Source organism: Gracilinanus agilis, chromosome 4, assembly GCF_016433145.1.
Source record: "Gracilinanus agilis isolate LMUSP501 chromosome 4, AgileGrace, whole genome shotgun sequence".
Lineage (NCBI taxonomy): Eukaryota > Metazoa > Chordata > Mammalia > Didelphimorphia > Didelphidae > Gracilinanus > Gracilinanus agilis.
The window spans coordinates 177,448,756-177,464,341 of NC_058133.1; the positions used below are offsets into that span (position 1 = coordinate 177,448,756).

Genomic DNA, 15,586 nt, shown 5'->3' on the forward strand with positions numbered 1-15,586 from the left:
CCACCCATCTTCTGGATTCTCAGCCCTAGTGGCAGCAAGGATCAGGTAAATACCTTCCCCGAAGACTTCTCTGTGCTTCAGTCTAGTGCTGGGATGGCAACATCTCCTAAGGGCAGAATAAGAAACCTCCCCAGTCTTTGGGGGCAAAGTAGGTCACTCCCTGGTGGGCAGAGGAGAGCCCCTAAACTTCGGGACTCCTCTTTTCATTCCTTTCTACCCCAGTAGTGCTTTGTGGTTCCTTAACAGCGTCCTGTGGGGAGAGGTTAAATTTCTTATGGGGGATTTATGAAAAGCTACAGATAAGAATGGATCAGAATGTGGATCAGTCCTCACTGATGGAGAGAATACCCATACTGAAGAGGTCACAGATCCCTCAAACCTGGAATAATATATGTGAAATAATGCTTTCTAAGTTTGTGTAGAAATCTAATATGTTAATATTGCTATTGTTCATTTCCATTTTTCTTTCAAAATGAGTAAAGCACTATGATATGTCTGTATCCCTTCTCAAATATTTCATTGAACCCAAAGAATTATACAACTCTAAATCCATACTTCTTGCTATCTGACTTGCTCTCAGTCTAATAAAAATGCTTTTAAAAATCTCTATAAATATGCACACAAAAAATAAGGACATGCTGGGAGGGTGGGGCCTACCTGAAATTTGGGGAAGATCCCCAGGGATACTTGGACACGTGGTTCTCATGGAGCTGAGGCCCAGCAGAGCCAGAAGCCCCAGGAGTCAAGGAGGAAGAAGAGATGATGGGGGTGAGGAAGGAATCAATGATTGTGCCAATGACCTCCAACCAATAAAGAACTGATTCCCCTTTCCTTGTTGCCTGGGAATTTTGTTACCCGTGGGATGATAGCAGGTAGTTGAATGGCTGAGGGATAGGGAAAGAGGGGCTGCCACGAGGATCAGAAGCAATGCATATGGGAGGCATTTCAAGGTCCTGGAGCATATGGGGGTTGGGACTTGGAGGAAGGGCAGGGATGGGGGCAACTGACACTACCACCATGGGGGCCCAGCAGTACCTACTTCCTTTATATGCCACTATATGTACTGATCTTTGGGGTAGGGTGGAGTGGGTTGGAGAGGAGACAAGGGGACCCTGAGGCTGAGCCAACGCTTTGCAAGCAGGCCAGAGTCTTCACTGGTTGGGTGCAAATGAAAACCTCAGACCAGTAGGACCGCAGGAGAGCAGGAAAGGGGCAAGGTCTAGGACCCACAAGGGCTATGGCTCCTTGCACCCCCTCCCAAGCTTTACTCAATATCTGCCCACCTACAGTCTAGGGCTACATTAGCAAGTGACAACATGCACACACAGCAGGGGGTGCTATCTGTCCCCCCCCCTTCATTCCTACCCCCTCTGCAAAGTCCCAGAGGCAATACAAAATACTAATGTACCGAAAGGAAACTTTAGGGTTAAGAAAGACCTAGTCCAACCTCCTCATTTTCCTCATTTTTCAAATAAGGAAACTAAGGTCTAGAAGGGAAAAGTGTGCCCCAAGGAGCCCAAGGGCCTCTGGTCTCCTTTTCTGTTCCTGTAGGTACACAGATATACATGTGCACACATTGACCCAAATATATATATACTTTGACATGCATGGATGCATATATGTGTGTTAACATGCTTATACAGTGCCTCATTAATACACACATTGATTACTCATACACATAAACACAGCCCCCTCCCTTTTTTCCTAGTGACACCGACATCAGTTTGGCAGAATCACCCATTCTGAGAAAGCCCCCATCAGTCGGTTGTTGGCTGTTCCCCAGGATGCCACTCGAGGGCGCACATGTTCAGTGGAGGCCAGCCCTGGAGAGAGGGGAGGGGGATACATAGGGAGCAGAGCAGGCCCCCCATTCCAGTACATGCTATTCTAGACCCCAAGGAGTCCCTAGGTTGATTTGAACCCTATAATCCAGTTCAGGCATGCGGCCACTCTCCAACCAGACCTCTCCAAATGACATCCTCTTCATTCCACGTAGGGGTAGAAATGTATCTCCGGATCCCTGACCTACAGGGGCTTCTAACTATATATAGGGAGAAGGAGGGAGAGCAGACAGGAGGGGAGACTTCCTGGAAGTCGGAGGGGAAAGAGGCAAGAACTTGAAGGATGGGGGCTCTCTCTGAGAAATGTGTAGGCTTTAGAGACAGGCACAGAGAGGGAACTGTGAAGGATTCCGGGATTTCTATCTCTCCTTCTATTTCTGTATTTCTATTTCCATTTTTCTGTTAGACTATCAGCCTCTTTGTCTTTCCCTTTTTCTTTCTCCTGTTCCTGATTTTCTCTCTCTGTCTCTCTCTCTGTGTCTCTCTCTCTGTCTCTCTCTCTGTGTCTCTCTCTCTGTCTTTCTCTCTCTCTCTCTGTCTCTCTGTCTCTCTCTCTCTCCTTCCTCCTTCACTCTCTCTTGTCTCCTCTGTTTCTCTTTTTGTCTCCGTTCTTCTCACTGCTGTCTCTCAGAGCTCTCAGCTAGGAGGGAGGAGGGAAGAGATAGATGTGTTCTCGCATTCCCAATTCCTTCATCATCCCATTCCATCTCGTTCCCTAAGCATGCTTTGGAAGCAGCTGTGTGAATGTGTGCTGTTTGTATCCTAGGCAGGGGATCCCAGGAGGAGTGGACTGCCCAGTCCCCCAGCCCCCGACCCTGCCTATCCATCCTGCCCACCATTGCAGTGCCATCACCATGGAAACCGGCAGCTGGCTTCCCATTGGCTGGCTGGTGAGGAGGGAAGGAGGGAGGGGGAGGGGAGCATTCTTTATCCCCTTATCTCTATGCACACCCCAATGCTTGGACCCTCTTCCATACCAAGGACCTTGGGGCACAGGGAGCTGTTGGGGAACCCAGGATTTCCTAGAGCTGAGCCATTGACTTCTAAGGGAGAGACTATGAGGCGGGCAGCACATCGGCCCAGGCCTCCTTAGGACCCAGAAGAGCCACAGAGCAGAGCAGAGCCAGACAGGGAGAGAGAAGGGGGCCGGGCAGGCAACCAGCGACACCCCCGCCCCCAGCCCCAAACAGAGCCTGGTCTGGGCTGTGGAAAGGGATTGAAGCCTATTCAGATGGACGGCCAGCTAGACCCAAAGATACTGAACCACCTGCATGGAAGGGGGCACGTGAGCGCACAGGGGCACTAGGATACAGAGACACGGACACTCACTCGAACACACGAAGGCTATCCACACTCACCTACTAGTCCACACCAGCCAGACACAGACGCAGACACAGACACAGACGCCCCCTCCCACCCACACATCCCCAACACAGACTGCCACCGAGCCCCAAGCCTTCATCCAGCTAAACTGTCTCTGGCCTCCTGGCATTGCCCCCACAGGGACACCCTCTCCTGCTCACACACGGCGACTGGCGCACACTCACACACAAGCCCCAGCTTCTATTCCAGCAGCTCGGCTTGCCTTCGTAGGCAGGAAAGCTCTCTCGCTGCCGACCTTGGACCGACTGTGGTGGAATCGGAAGACTGACCAGAGGAGAAGTGGTCCTGGCCCAATATGACCTTACGTTGTGCCCTCATTTGGTGGGGTGATGCCCCTGGTCCTTGGCCCTGGGGTCCTGCAGTGCCACAGAGGATCTGAGCCCCCTTCCCCAGCAAGGGAGCAAGGGCAGCAAGGAGCAATGGAACCACAGGCATTGCCCACCTGGCCCGGCTGGGGCCCGAGCCCAGGGGGTGTGCCAGGGAGCACAGCTCCAATGTGGGGCGATGCCCTGGTGGCTTTGGAGGCTGAAGAGATGGACCCCGAGGAGAATTTAGAGCCTGGGGACGCTGGGAGCCCTGGACAGATGGAGGGCACTCCATCTGGAGGGGAAGGGGCTGTGTCGCCCAGAGCAAACAGCCTCTCGAGTGCCACCCAGCTCCCAAAGAGCCCTGGATCCATCAGGAGGAGGCTACAGGGTTGGGAGACTGAGGATCCCTCCCAGGTAAGAAGGTCGTTTGGAGGGACTGGGCTTAGGGGGAGGCATGGGGGGGTAGAGAAGGGGAGGGTTTGGGACCCCTGACTGATGCCATTTCAGTCTCAGCACATGGCATTAGCCAGAACTGCAGCCCCACTGCGTCTTCCTCTCCCTCCCTGTCTGGGAGCCTGGCTCTGCATCTGTCATTCCTTGCCTGCCTCAGGCCCCATCTCGCTGGGTCTCTGTCAGTCTAGCTCTGTGCCTGACGAGGTGATGCTATCTGCCCATCTCTACCTGCCTGTCTCCTTTTCTGGATGTCAGTCTGTCTCTCTGTGTCTGCCTCTTTCCCTGACTGGCAGTGTCTGCCTCTGCCTCATTCTGCCTTTCTTTGCCACCCTCACACCCCCTTAGGGAGTCCCTTAGGAGGACTGCTTAGCTCTTGGAGGGAGGGGGAAGAAAGTGGGAGGGAAGCTCAGAGGGAGTAGATGTTGGGGGGGAGGGATGGGTTCCCAGGAGGCAGTAGGGGGATGGAATAAATCTAACAGAAGTCAGAGAAGGCCATGCATGGAGTCTGGGACTAGGGGCATCATTTCTTTTCTTTTCTTTTTTTTTAAACCCTTACCTTCCATCTTAGAATCAATACTATGTATTGGGTCCAAGGCAGAAGAGTGGTAAGGGGCATTAAGTGACTTGCCCAGGATCACACAGCTAGAATGTGTCTGAGGTCAGATTTGAACCCAGGTCCTCCCATCTCTAGAACTTGCTCTCAATCCACTGAACCACCTAGTTGCCCCTGGGCATCCTATATAGGGGGAAGCCCTGGGGGTTGTGGAAAGGGCTGGAGTTGGTAGAAAATCCTAGCAGTGTGGAGAGAGAGAAAACTGAGGAAGCTATTAAAATCCAGGGGCTGGAGTCCCCATGCTCACCGCTGTGAACCATGATTTTGGTCTCTGGAGTTGGGCTCACTGGGGAGGATGGGAAGACCATGGGACAACGGTGACAGGAAAGGCCTGGAGTCAAAGGGTGCCAGTGAGCCAGGAAAGTAGAATACACTAAAGCAAACCTCTTCATTTCCCCCTGGGTTCCCTTCTGAGCTTCTCTGAAGGGCCAAGGCTCTTGGGACAAAGGCCCCCCACCTCCGGTCTTCTAGCTCTCTGTAGCCTCCATGACAGGAGTCCTTAACCATTTTTGGCAGTCTGGTGAAGTCTGCAAGCCCTTTTTCAGAATCTTGCTTTGAAATATTAAAGGAAATGCGGAATTTCAGTTGGAAATCAGTGAAAATAAAGATGTGTTTTCTCCTCACCCTAGTTCACAGAGCCCCTGAGATCTACCCTCTGATCCCAGGCTAAGGACCCTTGCTCAACAAGTAAAAGGTGGTGGTGGTGGTGTTTGGAATGGGGAGCAATCTGGCCGCTAAGTGGGGGTTCTCTCTGAGGCCTGCATACCTTCTCCTCTCCCTGTGTCAGACCTGGTTGGATTCAGGTTGTGGGGTGAGGCCCAACATGGAGCTGCTGAGGGCTCTAGGTGAAATGCAACGTCAATGTGCCATCCTGAAGGAGGAGAACCAGCAGCTGGTGAGAGGTTGGGGGAATGCGAGCATGGGGCAGCCCTGAGGAAGAAGAAAAAGGCTTTAGGGTGGGAGATGTGGGGGGGGTGGGTGGGAAACCAGGCATGGGAACTAGGCATTCTGACTTTTTAGCTCTCATCCCTGGCCAACTCGTCTTGCTTGGGGGCAGATGTGTCTCCCCCCCTTTCCCAGAGAGTGACACTAATTCTAAGGCCCAGAGAGAGTGAGCCATTGACCCCAAGTTGCACAGAGCCTCGGGGCCTGAGGAAGGAAACTAGGGGTCTAGTGTAGGGGTTAGTTGGCAGGGCCCTACCCAATCTTGGGTCTACTCTCAGCGAAAGAGCAGCTTCCCTGAGACGGAGGAGAAGGTGAGGAGGTTGAAGAGAAAGAACGCAGAACTGGCAGTCATTGCCAAACGGCTAGAAGAGAGGGCCCACAAGCTCCAGGAGGCCAACTTGCTCATGGTGAGGGCTAGGGCCCGGGGGCATGAGATGGGCAGGTGGGGGGTGAGGGAGGGGGAAGCTGGGGGCTTGGGCAACTGAGGGACTATGGGATGGGGTAATGAGACAGTGGATGGCTGGGAAACTGCTCATTGAAGAGGTCCTAATCTTAGAAGTTGGAAAAATGACAGGAAAACACTGGGGGAAACCCGATAAACTCAGAAAAATGAGAAGTAGCAAAATGGACTAATGACAAAATCTGTAGCTATAGCTTCAGAGGACTGGGGATCATGGGGGAATGGCCTAAGGGCTTCCAGACAATCCCTTCCTTTCCCCTTAACAAAGCTTGGGAGTAGGGTGCTGGGAGTCTGATGTGGAGGCCTGCTGAGCAGCCCCGGGAATGTGCATCTATTTGTGTGAGGGAGTACCCATCAGTGTGGCAGCCCTATTTTAGCTGTTCCCAGCTGTTCTCAGGCTTAGTTATTGCTTCATTAACCCTTTCAGGCCTGTTTAGCATTTGGGAAACCCCTCGCCCTTAACCTGGAAACCCGAGGGCTATCCCTCTGGGAAGAATGTTTGCAGCTTCGGTTGCCCGCCCATCCCAGTCCAATAAGAATTCATTCAGGGACAGCCAGCAGAGGCTGGTCTCTGCCTGAACCCAAACTTCTGGCCTCCTATTGCTCTCTTTTATTGGGTAGGGGCTGGCAAGCAGGAGCAGGAAGGGACAGAAGGAGCCAGGTTCTAACCAGAAGACTCTTGGCCATATGCCTTACCCCCGGACAGGTGAATGCCCCGATGCCCCGTCCAGGTGCCAGCCTGGAGCTGGCCAGGAAGGCCCTGGCCAGCCAGCGAGCCCGTGACCTTAGTGAGACAGCTAGTGCCCTCTTGGCCAAGGACAAGCAGATCGCTCACCTGCAGAGGGAGTGTCAGGAGCTGCAAGCACGACTCAGCTCAGAGGGCAAGGTATGGTGGGCATGGCTGGGGTGGGCACGGAGCGGACCCTCCTCTCTGGCCAGTCCTGCATCTCTTTGACTCTCCTGTTCCCACCAAGAGGTCTGTCTCCCCTTGTCCCTTTAATTCTGCTCAGGGCCTACCTGACAATTGCCATGCTAATGAGATGCTAATGAGATGCAAAGGTTGGCAGAAGATGGAGAATGCTGGGGAGTGGGTTTCCCCGGCAACAGCCCAGGTGGGAGGGGAGAAAAGGAGGGCCCTAAGCCACAGGGGATGAGCCTCACTCCTGGGGGGGTGTGTATGCAGATGCTCATATATGAATGTACTGATGTAGACATAAATAGACTTGTGCATGCAAATACATGTATGTGACTAGGACCTAATTTTTATATATTATATCTATAGAGAGAGAGGAAGAAAGAGAGAAAAGGAGAGAGAGGAAAGAGGAGAAAAGAGAAAGAGAGAGAAGAGAAAGACAGACAGAGAGGGAGGGAGAGAAAGGGAGAATAGAAAGCGAGAGGAGAGAAAGGAGAAAGAGAGAGAAGAGGGAGAAAGTGAGAGAGAGAGAGAGGAGAGAGGAGAAAGAGGAGAAAAAGAGAAAGAGAGGAGAAGGACAGACAGAGAGAGAAAAGAGGGAGAAAAAGAAGAGAGAAGAGAAAGACAGAGAGAGAGAGGAAGGGAGGGAGGGGAGGAAGAGAGAGAGAGAAGGAGAGAGAGAAAAGAGGAGAAAAAGAGAAAGAGAGAGAAGAGAGAGAAAGACAGAAGGAGGGAGAGAGAGAGAGAATAGGAAGAGAGAGGAGAGAAGAGAGAGAGAGAGAGAGAGAGAGAGGTGAGAAGATACGTGTAGATGTGAACTTATTCACAGACCTCTCCCTCACTGGGCAGAATCCTGGCCTCCCCTGCCAGATTTTCCTGCCTTATACAGCCTGTGAAAAGTTGAGTGGGGTTCAGAGCTGCTGAATGCCTTCCTGAGGCTGAGGGAGGAGAGGCAGAAGAGAAGGAGGGCAGAGGCACAGAGTATGGGGATGACAATGAGAGGATGAGGAATCGTGGTCTGGGATATCTGGAAACTGAAGTAGAGCTCAGGGGAAATAAGGGTTTGGGGAGAGGGTAGGCAAGGCCTGAGACCTGGTCTGCCCAATTTCCGCTCATGGTGCCCGGCCTTTGTGTGGCAGGAGGGCCCCCAGTGGCTGAATGTGTGGGACTTTGACCGGCTGCTTCGAGAGTCCCAGCAGGAGGTGCTGAGGCTGCAGCGGCAGATCGCCCTGAGGAATCTGCAGGAGGTGCCCCCGAAAGGGTCCCCCAGCCCCTTGGACACCAGTGTGCTTCCCCCTGCACCTGGGGCCCCTGGGGAGGTGAGAGCCCTGAGCAGAAGGCCAGTCCTGATGGGGTATATGGCAGTGAGGTTCCCCATCTCCTCAGGTCAGGGACCAGGTTGAGGAAGGGGAGAGCCCTAGGATCCTGGCAGCCCCCATCTCCCTGCTGTACCCCCAAGCTCCCAAGTTGGAGATAGGAAAAGGTGAGATCAATTGTGGGGGGCAGCAGAGGCCCTCCTAAGGAAACAGAGGATCACAAACAGCCCCATCTCAACAATGTCGCCTCTTTCCAGGCAACTTCTGATTTTGCCAAAGGACTCTGGTTTTCATCCTCTACCAGCTTCCTTGCCTCTCTTTGATCAGGTCTTGTAATTCCCCACACTCCCTGGGTCCAGCTAGATCCTTTTTTTCTCATCATCCCATTATTAGTTACCCCAAGAAACCTGCTCTGGTGGGTCACTCTGGAGCCCCCATCCCCAAGCCAGGAGGGAGAAGGCCTCCTCTCGCTCCTCCAGTCTAGATTCTCTGCCCGGCCCGGGCTAGCAGCTATGTGTTCATCCCCAACCTTTCTGCAGCTGAGCTGGATTGTGCCTTGGAGGCCTCTGTTGTCCTCCCTCCTCCCCCTCCCCCCCAGCGGAGTGGTACAGCCCAGTAAATCCCTCTGGTTGCCGTGGCAGCCGCTCTCCGGGCTGAGCCTGCTGCCTGGGACGCTTCCTCCAGCACCAGTGGCCTGGCTCCCCACACTTGGCCAGGCATCTTTGGCTCTAGTGCTCTGAGGGGCATTCGCCCCGTGCCCCATCCTGTCCTCAGTCCCAGCTCCAGGTAGGAGCCGATCTCCCAGGGACAATGATGCAGGGACTCTCCCGCAGAGTCAGGAGTGCGGGGGGCAGGCCAGGCTCCCTCTCCCAGCTCTCCCTCCAGCTGTGCGGGGCAGAGGGCTGGGCAGGAGCCGAGGGGAAGGGGTGGGGATAGGGAATGGGTTGGAGAGTTTAGGAACACCCTAAGGGGGCGAGAGGAGAGCTTAAGCCCCATTTCAGACTCTGATCCTTCTTAGAAACTTGAGGGTTTCCCCTGCCATCTCCACCACAGGAGCTGAGGGGCTAGAAAGGGGCAGAGCTAGGATGAAAAGCTTTGGGACCCTGGTGGGAGCTGAGGTGGGGGGAGAGGTAGCAGCTCCCCAAAGAAAAAGTCCAGCCTTGTTTACCCTCACCCTCTTCTTACTGACTTAGACTTGGGACAGCATTAGCCTCACGATGGCCAAGCCGGGTAAAGTGAGAGTAGATGCTCCCACCTGAATGTGTAGCTTTCCCCCAGCTCTTCACCCCCTCCGTGTTTGATTGGAACTCAACCTGTTCTCTGGAGAAGCAGAGAAATGGGCCTGAATGAGAGGAGATCTGACCCAAAAAGGGAGATGTGGGGGGTAGAAAGAAGTGGTATTGGTGATGAGATTGGAAAGTGGGTAGGTCTAGTTTGGATAAAGTGTGGGACCTAGTGTCAGAAAGATCTGAATTGGAATCCTGTTACCTACTGGCTGTATGACCCTGGGCAAGTCACCTAACCTCTGTTTGCCAATGTTTACTCATCTGTAAAATGGGGACAATAATAACACCTACCTCTCTGGATTGTTGTATGGATCGGATGAATTAACATATATAAATATTAGCTATTATTATTCATTGATCCTTCTCTCTACTAAGTCCAGGTGAACTTCCTCCCTCAGCTCTGTAAGATAAGGATCCCAAAGCCTTGAGGTGGCAGGTGAATCATTCTCCAAATTCTCTGCTGTCTGTTGAAGGGCACTTAGGACAGGACAGAATCCTATTTAGTACAGGTTAGGGGGTGGGGACAGGGAGGAATAGCTAAAATGGGAAACAGTGGCCTGGATAGTAAGAATGGTCTCCCAGGATGCTTGTTACATGTGATCTCAAAGCACTTCTGCCACGAATTTGCCCTGGGAAACAGAGTAGGGCATCCTATCCTGGAGAGATGGGATGGGGAATGTGAGGTCCAGAGAAGCTTAGTATCTTATTGCAGGTCACACAGCCAGTAATAGGCACAATCTAGGAGGGAATACTATGGGCTTTCTTCCCCCTTTCCTATCCCAAATGGTGACTTCATCTTTCCTGTGAGGTCTGGGTCAGAACTTTGCAGGATCAGGCTGGAAATGGGCAGGGCAGACAGGTTAAAGGGCCAGCCTGTTCTGCAGGAAGGGTCCAATTCTTCTGGCCATTTTCAGGCAGTGCCCTTGGCTAGATCCCAGGATGACGTGGATGTTCTTCCAGAGGGGGTCTTGTTAGCAGAGCCAGAAAGCCAGCAGAGGGTCAAGCAACTGGTGAGCTTTGTGGGCCCCTTATGAACTTGGTGGCAGTGGGGAGGTTCATGTGTCAAGTCTAGTTATTCTGTTTTTTTTTTTTGTTGTTGTTGTTGTAACAAAGTTGGGGCTTTGTGATTCCTCTGTTCTCCCTCAGTTGAAGTTGGAGTTTAGAGAGGCATCTAACACAGGAAAGAGAGCCCCAGAATTCTGATCCTGGATGCCAACCCCTGCCTCTGACATGTACTGTCTTTAGGATCTTAAAAAAAATCACTTAACAGGGCAGCTCACTGGATTGACAGCCAGGCCTAGAGATGAAAGGTCCTAAGTTCAAATCTAGCCTCCAACACTTCCTAGCTGTGTGACCCTGCATAAGTCACTTAACCCTTACCCCTCTCTTCTGCCTCGGTCCCCTTGCACAGTATTGTTCTCAGATGGAAGGCAAGGGTTTAAAAATAGAACAAAGCAAAATCATTTAACGTCTCAGAGTCCGTGGAATTTTACTTATCTCTATAAGTGATGCCACAGTGATATGGGGGCCAATGTGGGCTCTAGAGCCTTTGCCTGACCTCTCCTATGGGTACCCCCAGGCGTCTGAGCAGGGCTGGAAAAGACAACTGTATTCTCATTCCATCTGGATTTCAGCAAGAGAGATTCTGCTCTTCTCCATGGGAGAGTCCTCTGAGCTCTGCTTTGCTCCTGCCTTGTCTGTTCTAACCTAAAGAAATGACCCTTGGCCAGAAGGGGACCAGCATTGAGAGCCAACCCAAGTCTCAGCCTTAGGCCATTAATATATATATATAGTTGGTGGCAGAGGCAGGCAAGGAAAGTCATCACTCCAGTTAATCGGAGACATGTCCTTATTAAGTAGTAAGGGGAAACAGTAAGGAGAGTCATAAATACTTTTGATTGCTGGTGTGAGGCTCAAGTTCATTTATTATTTTGGTGGGGAGACAATGTGTAGTTTATTTGTTCAAAATTAAGAATTATCAATCAGTATGAGGAAGGGTACTTCCACACTAGGAATTCCTTACCAGGGTTAGACCTCGTAGGATTTAAATTAATATCCAATATTCCAAGTATTATATTTTATAGTTTATTAATAATCACTTGAAGTAGAAGTAATAAAAATATTTAAATTAATAACCTTATCTCTCACCAGTCCTGTCCTTTCCCCCTTCCTCCACATCTCCCCAAAAGGAAATAGCTGAATTCAAAATGAAGTTGGTGTCAGAGGACCCAAGTTCAAATTCTGCTACAGATTTGAACTCAGCTGTGCTGCTTGCCATCTGGGTGACTTTGGGCAAGTTATTCAACCTTGTTAGGTCTCAGTTTCCATATCTGTCAAACAGCGAGGCAGGGCAGTGGATAGAACGCTGGGTCTGGAGCCAGAAAGACTCATCTTGAGTTTAAATCTGGCCTTAGACACTTACTAGCTGTGTGACCCTGGGCAAATCACTTCACCCTGTTTGCCTCAGTTTTCACACCTATAAAACAAGTTGGAGAAGGAGATGGCAAACCACTTAAGTATTTTCAACAAGAAAACCCTAAATAGGTTCATGAAGTCAGACATGATTGAAGACGGCTGGACAACAAAGAGATGGTAGAATCAAAGACCTTTCAAATTCTTTCTAACTCCAAACATCCTCAGATGCTGTTTGAGAGGGGCAGCTTGGTATATCGGGATGGATGTTGGAGAGTCAGGAGATCTGAGTTTGAATCCTGCCTCGGATTCCCAGTAGCTGTGTGAGCATGGGCAAATGATAGAACTTCTAAAACCTGAATTTCCTCTCCTGCAAAATGAATGAGGGTTCTAGGTGGAAGGGAACGGTTAAAAAAAAAAATCATTTCTCAGTTTGATACTAGAATCTATCCCACTCTGGCCCTGATTTTTCCAGGCTGATTTCACCTGAAGGCAACGATATTTCTACCGCCTTCCTCATAGGGTTATTGCAAAGCTTAAAGTGCTATAAAAAATCCATGTATAATGATTATGCCTGGGATTCTAAATGGGATCTCTACAGTAGGAGAATTGGTAAGTACAACTGTAAAGTAGCTGGGTTGACTGGAGTAGATCTAGATGCTATAAGGCAAAATACTGGTTGAAGTGGGACAGTTTGGCAGCTTAGTGGATAGAGAGCCAGGAGGTGGGAGGTCCTGGGTTCAAATGTGATCTCAGACACTTCCTAGCTGTGTGACCCTGGGCAGGTCACTTTAATCCCTGTTGTCTAGTCCTTACTGCTCTTCTGCCTTGAAACCAATACTAAGTATTAATTCTAAGATGGAAGGTAAGGATTAAAAAAAAGATACTGGTTGAAGGAAAAGTGAGCACAAGGGAGAATCTCATTATGGATGTAGAACCCTAATTTATATCAGGAATTCCTAACTTTTTTTGGGTTGTGGACCCCCATGGCCATCTGGTAAAGTCTGTGGGCCCCTTCTCAGAACTATATTTTGTTGTTTATATTTTTTTAACCTTTACCTTCTGTCTTAGTATCGGTTCCCAAGGCAGAAGAGCAGCAATGACTAGGCAGTCAGGCTTAACCCAGGGTCCTACATCTAGAAAGTGTCTGAGGCTAGATTTGAACTCAGGACCTCCCAACTCCAGGCACTCTATCCCTTGAGTCATCTAGCTGTTCCACCTACATTCGTAATCGAAGGAATTGATAATTGTCATTTATAGGTTAGTAAAAATGAAGATGTAATGGACGCCCTGAAATCCATCCGTGAAACCTAGGTTAAGAACCCTGTCTTTTATCTACATTTCAAGAGTCTAATGACTTTACAATCTTTCAGGGTTGGCAACAGTCATCCTAGTTTACATACAACAACTCACACAGGTTTTCTTTGAAAACAGGAGTGTGTTTATTTATCGAGTCTGGGCTTGTGATTTCCCTGCTATAAGGAACTCCAGGTGAGGAAACTCCCTCTGCCAAAGCAGATTAGCAACTAGTCTCTAATTTAGTCTGAGAGAGTTTTCGGGGGGGCCCTGGGAGGTTAATTTGCCAAGGTGATGCAGCCAGAATGTGTCAGAAGTGGTATTTGGACACAGGACCAGAGATTGGAGGCTTCTGGAAATTTAACAGAAAGAAGGAATAAAAATACACGGAAAATTTTAGCTCATAGGCAAGTATGCAAACCATTGTTCTCCCAAACTAGTTTTAGATCTGTAACTTGACTTTCACACACACACAGAATACTGGGACAGATGTGGATGCTACAGCTAGCTGTCCAAGTACTTTGGGGAAGATCTGGGATAGGACCTGAACCTGTTATTTTATTGGTATTGCTGGAGGAAATTCCTTTCACTATTGCAGGTCTTAGACAGTCTTAGCTGTCTAGAGAGCATTGAGAGATTGAGTGATGCTGTATGGAGGGAGGGTCATACAGCCAGTATGTGTCAACAGCAGCTAGATGGGTCACTTTTACCTGACCTTGAATTTGTTTCTTTAACCCCTGTACCATAATGTCTCTCAGTAGAACAGGGATAAAGCAACAAAGATATATGTGTCCAAGGACCCCTCTAGCCTATTCTTGCTGAAGTGTTTTTGAAATCCTGATCAGGGGGGCAAAAGCCTGAGTCTTAGAAAATCTATTGATAAAACTCCCAGAAAAAGGTTTTTGTTGAGGGGGGAGAGAGAGAGAGAAAGAGGGAGAGAGAGAGAGAGAGAGAGAGGGAGGGAGGGAGAGAAAAGAAGAAAGAAGAAGAGAGAGAGGAGGGAGAGAGAAGGAGAGAGAAAGAGAGAAGGGAGAGAAAGAGGGAGAGAGAAAGAGAGAAGGAGGGAGAGAGAGAAGGAGAAAGAGAGAGAAAGAGAGAAGGAGGGAGAGAGAGAGAAAACACATCAACTTGTCCACCCTCAAATAAAAAAATAACAAGGACACAGCAGGAGAGAAAAAAATCAAAACCCTGTGAACCATAAAATTACCCTTCTCAAAACAAAGAATGTCAGCAAGAGAGAGAAACTGATTCTATTCAATGTAGGTGGATGTTTCAGACTTTGGAAAACATAAATGTCATTGTCACTTTACTGTAGTAGTGGCAGAGATGAACATCAGAGATGAACATTGTCTGACCTGGACAACACATTCCTTCCCTGCATACCCATTAGCTATACAAATATCATTATACAGCACTTGGGTACCTTCAAAAACCATTTAAATTTATTTGGGAAAAGGATGTGGGACAGGGGTGAGCACTGTTCAAAACATCAGATCTTCTGTGGATTGCCAAATTCATGGTCTGGGATTAGACTGATCTCAAAGAGAATTTCCCTCCCCAGTCCTAGTTTGTTTTAAAACTGCTTTAATTCTAGGTGAAGTTTGGTTCTAAAGTTGTTAATTTGTGCACTGGGTCTCCAAAGGAACTGGAGGATAAAATAGTCAGGTTTAGAGTAAATCCAGTGGGAGCTCCTCATTTTGGGGGAGAAAAAGGAAGTTTTGGTGTTATTTGTTTGTTTGTTTGTTTTTAAACCCATACCTCTGTCTTAATATCAATTTCAAAATGGAAGAGGAGCAAGGGCTAGGCAATTGGGTTTAAGTGCCTTGCCCAGGGTCACACAAATGGGAATTGTCTGGGACCACAGTTGAACCCAGGACTGCCTGACTCCAGATCTGGCTCTATCTATCCACTATACTACCTAAATGCTCCCAAACAACAGAGTTTTCAGAAAAGATCAACCAATTCCACTGATCCTCTGAATATTCCTTGGTAAAAGGATAGTGTTTGGACTGGATGGCCCTTGAAGTCCATTCAGGGCCTTGATTTGTGGTCCTGTGATCCATCTGGGACAGGCCAATGGTTGTATGTGCCATTCAGGACCATTAATATGGCATCCATATGGTTTCTTTTGAGAAAGGCAGCATGGGAGTATTGGATTGAGGTAGTATTAAAATTAGGAAGAATTGGATTGGTTCAGAGCCTGCCTCTGACTCCTACTGAGTTTCTGACTGGGCAAATTATTTAATGTCTTTGTGACTGGCAGCTCTCTGTAGGAGGCAGAACAGGTGTTGGTCTGAATTAATAAATGGTATTCTTAATGGGAAAAAAATTATAGGACTAAATAACAACAAAATGTCTTT

General features: G+C 49.4%; 1 protein-coding gene across 1 annotated transcript in view; it reads left to right on the forward strand.

Moving 5' to 3' along the window:
* The first annotated feature begins 3,553 nt into the window (after positions 1 to 3,553).
* Positions 3,554 to 15,586, forward strand: part of TSPOAP1 (TSPO associated protein 1) — a 45,248-nt gene continuing 33,215 nt past the window's right edge. The window contains exons 1-6 of the mRNA XM_044673015.1: positions 3,554 to 3,946; positions 5,386 to 5,493; positions 5,822 to 5,950; positions 6,710 to 6,889; positions 8,056 to 8,235; positions 10,433 to 10,528. Coding sequence (XP_044528950.1) covers positions 3,554 to 3,946; positions 5,386 to 5,493; positions 5,822 to 5,950; positions 6,710 to 6,889; positions 8,056 to 8,235; positions 10,433 to 10,528 — 1,086 coding nt within the window. The remainder of the gene's footprint in view (positions 3,947 to 5,385; positions 5,494 to 5,821; positions 5,951 to 6,709; positions 6,890 to 8,055; positions 8,236 to 10,432; positions 10,529 to 15,586) is intronic.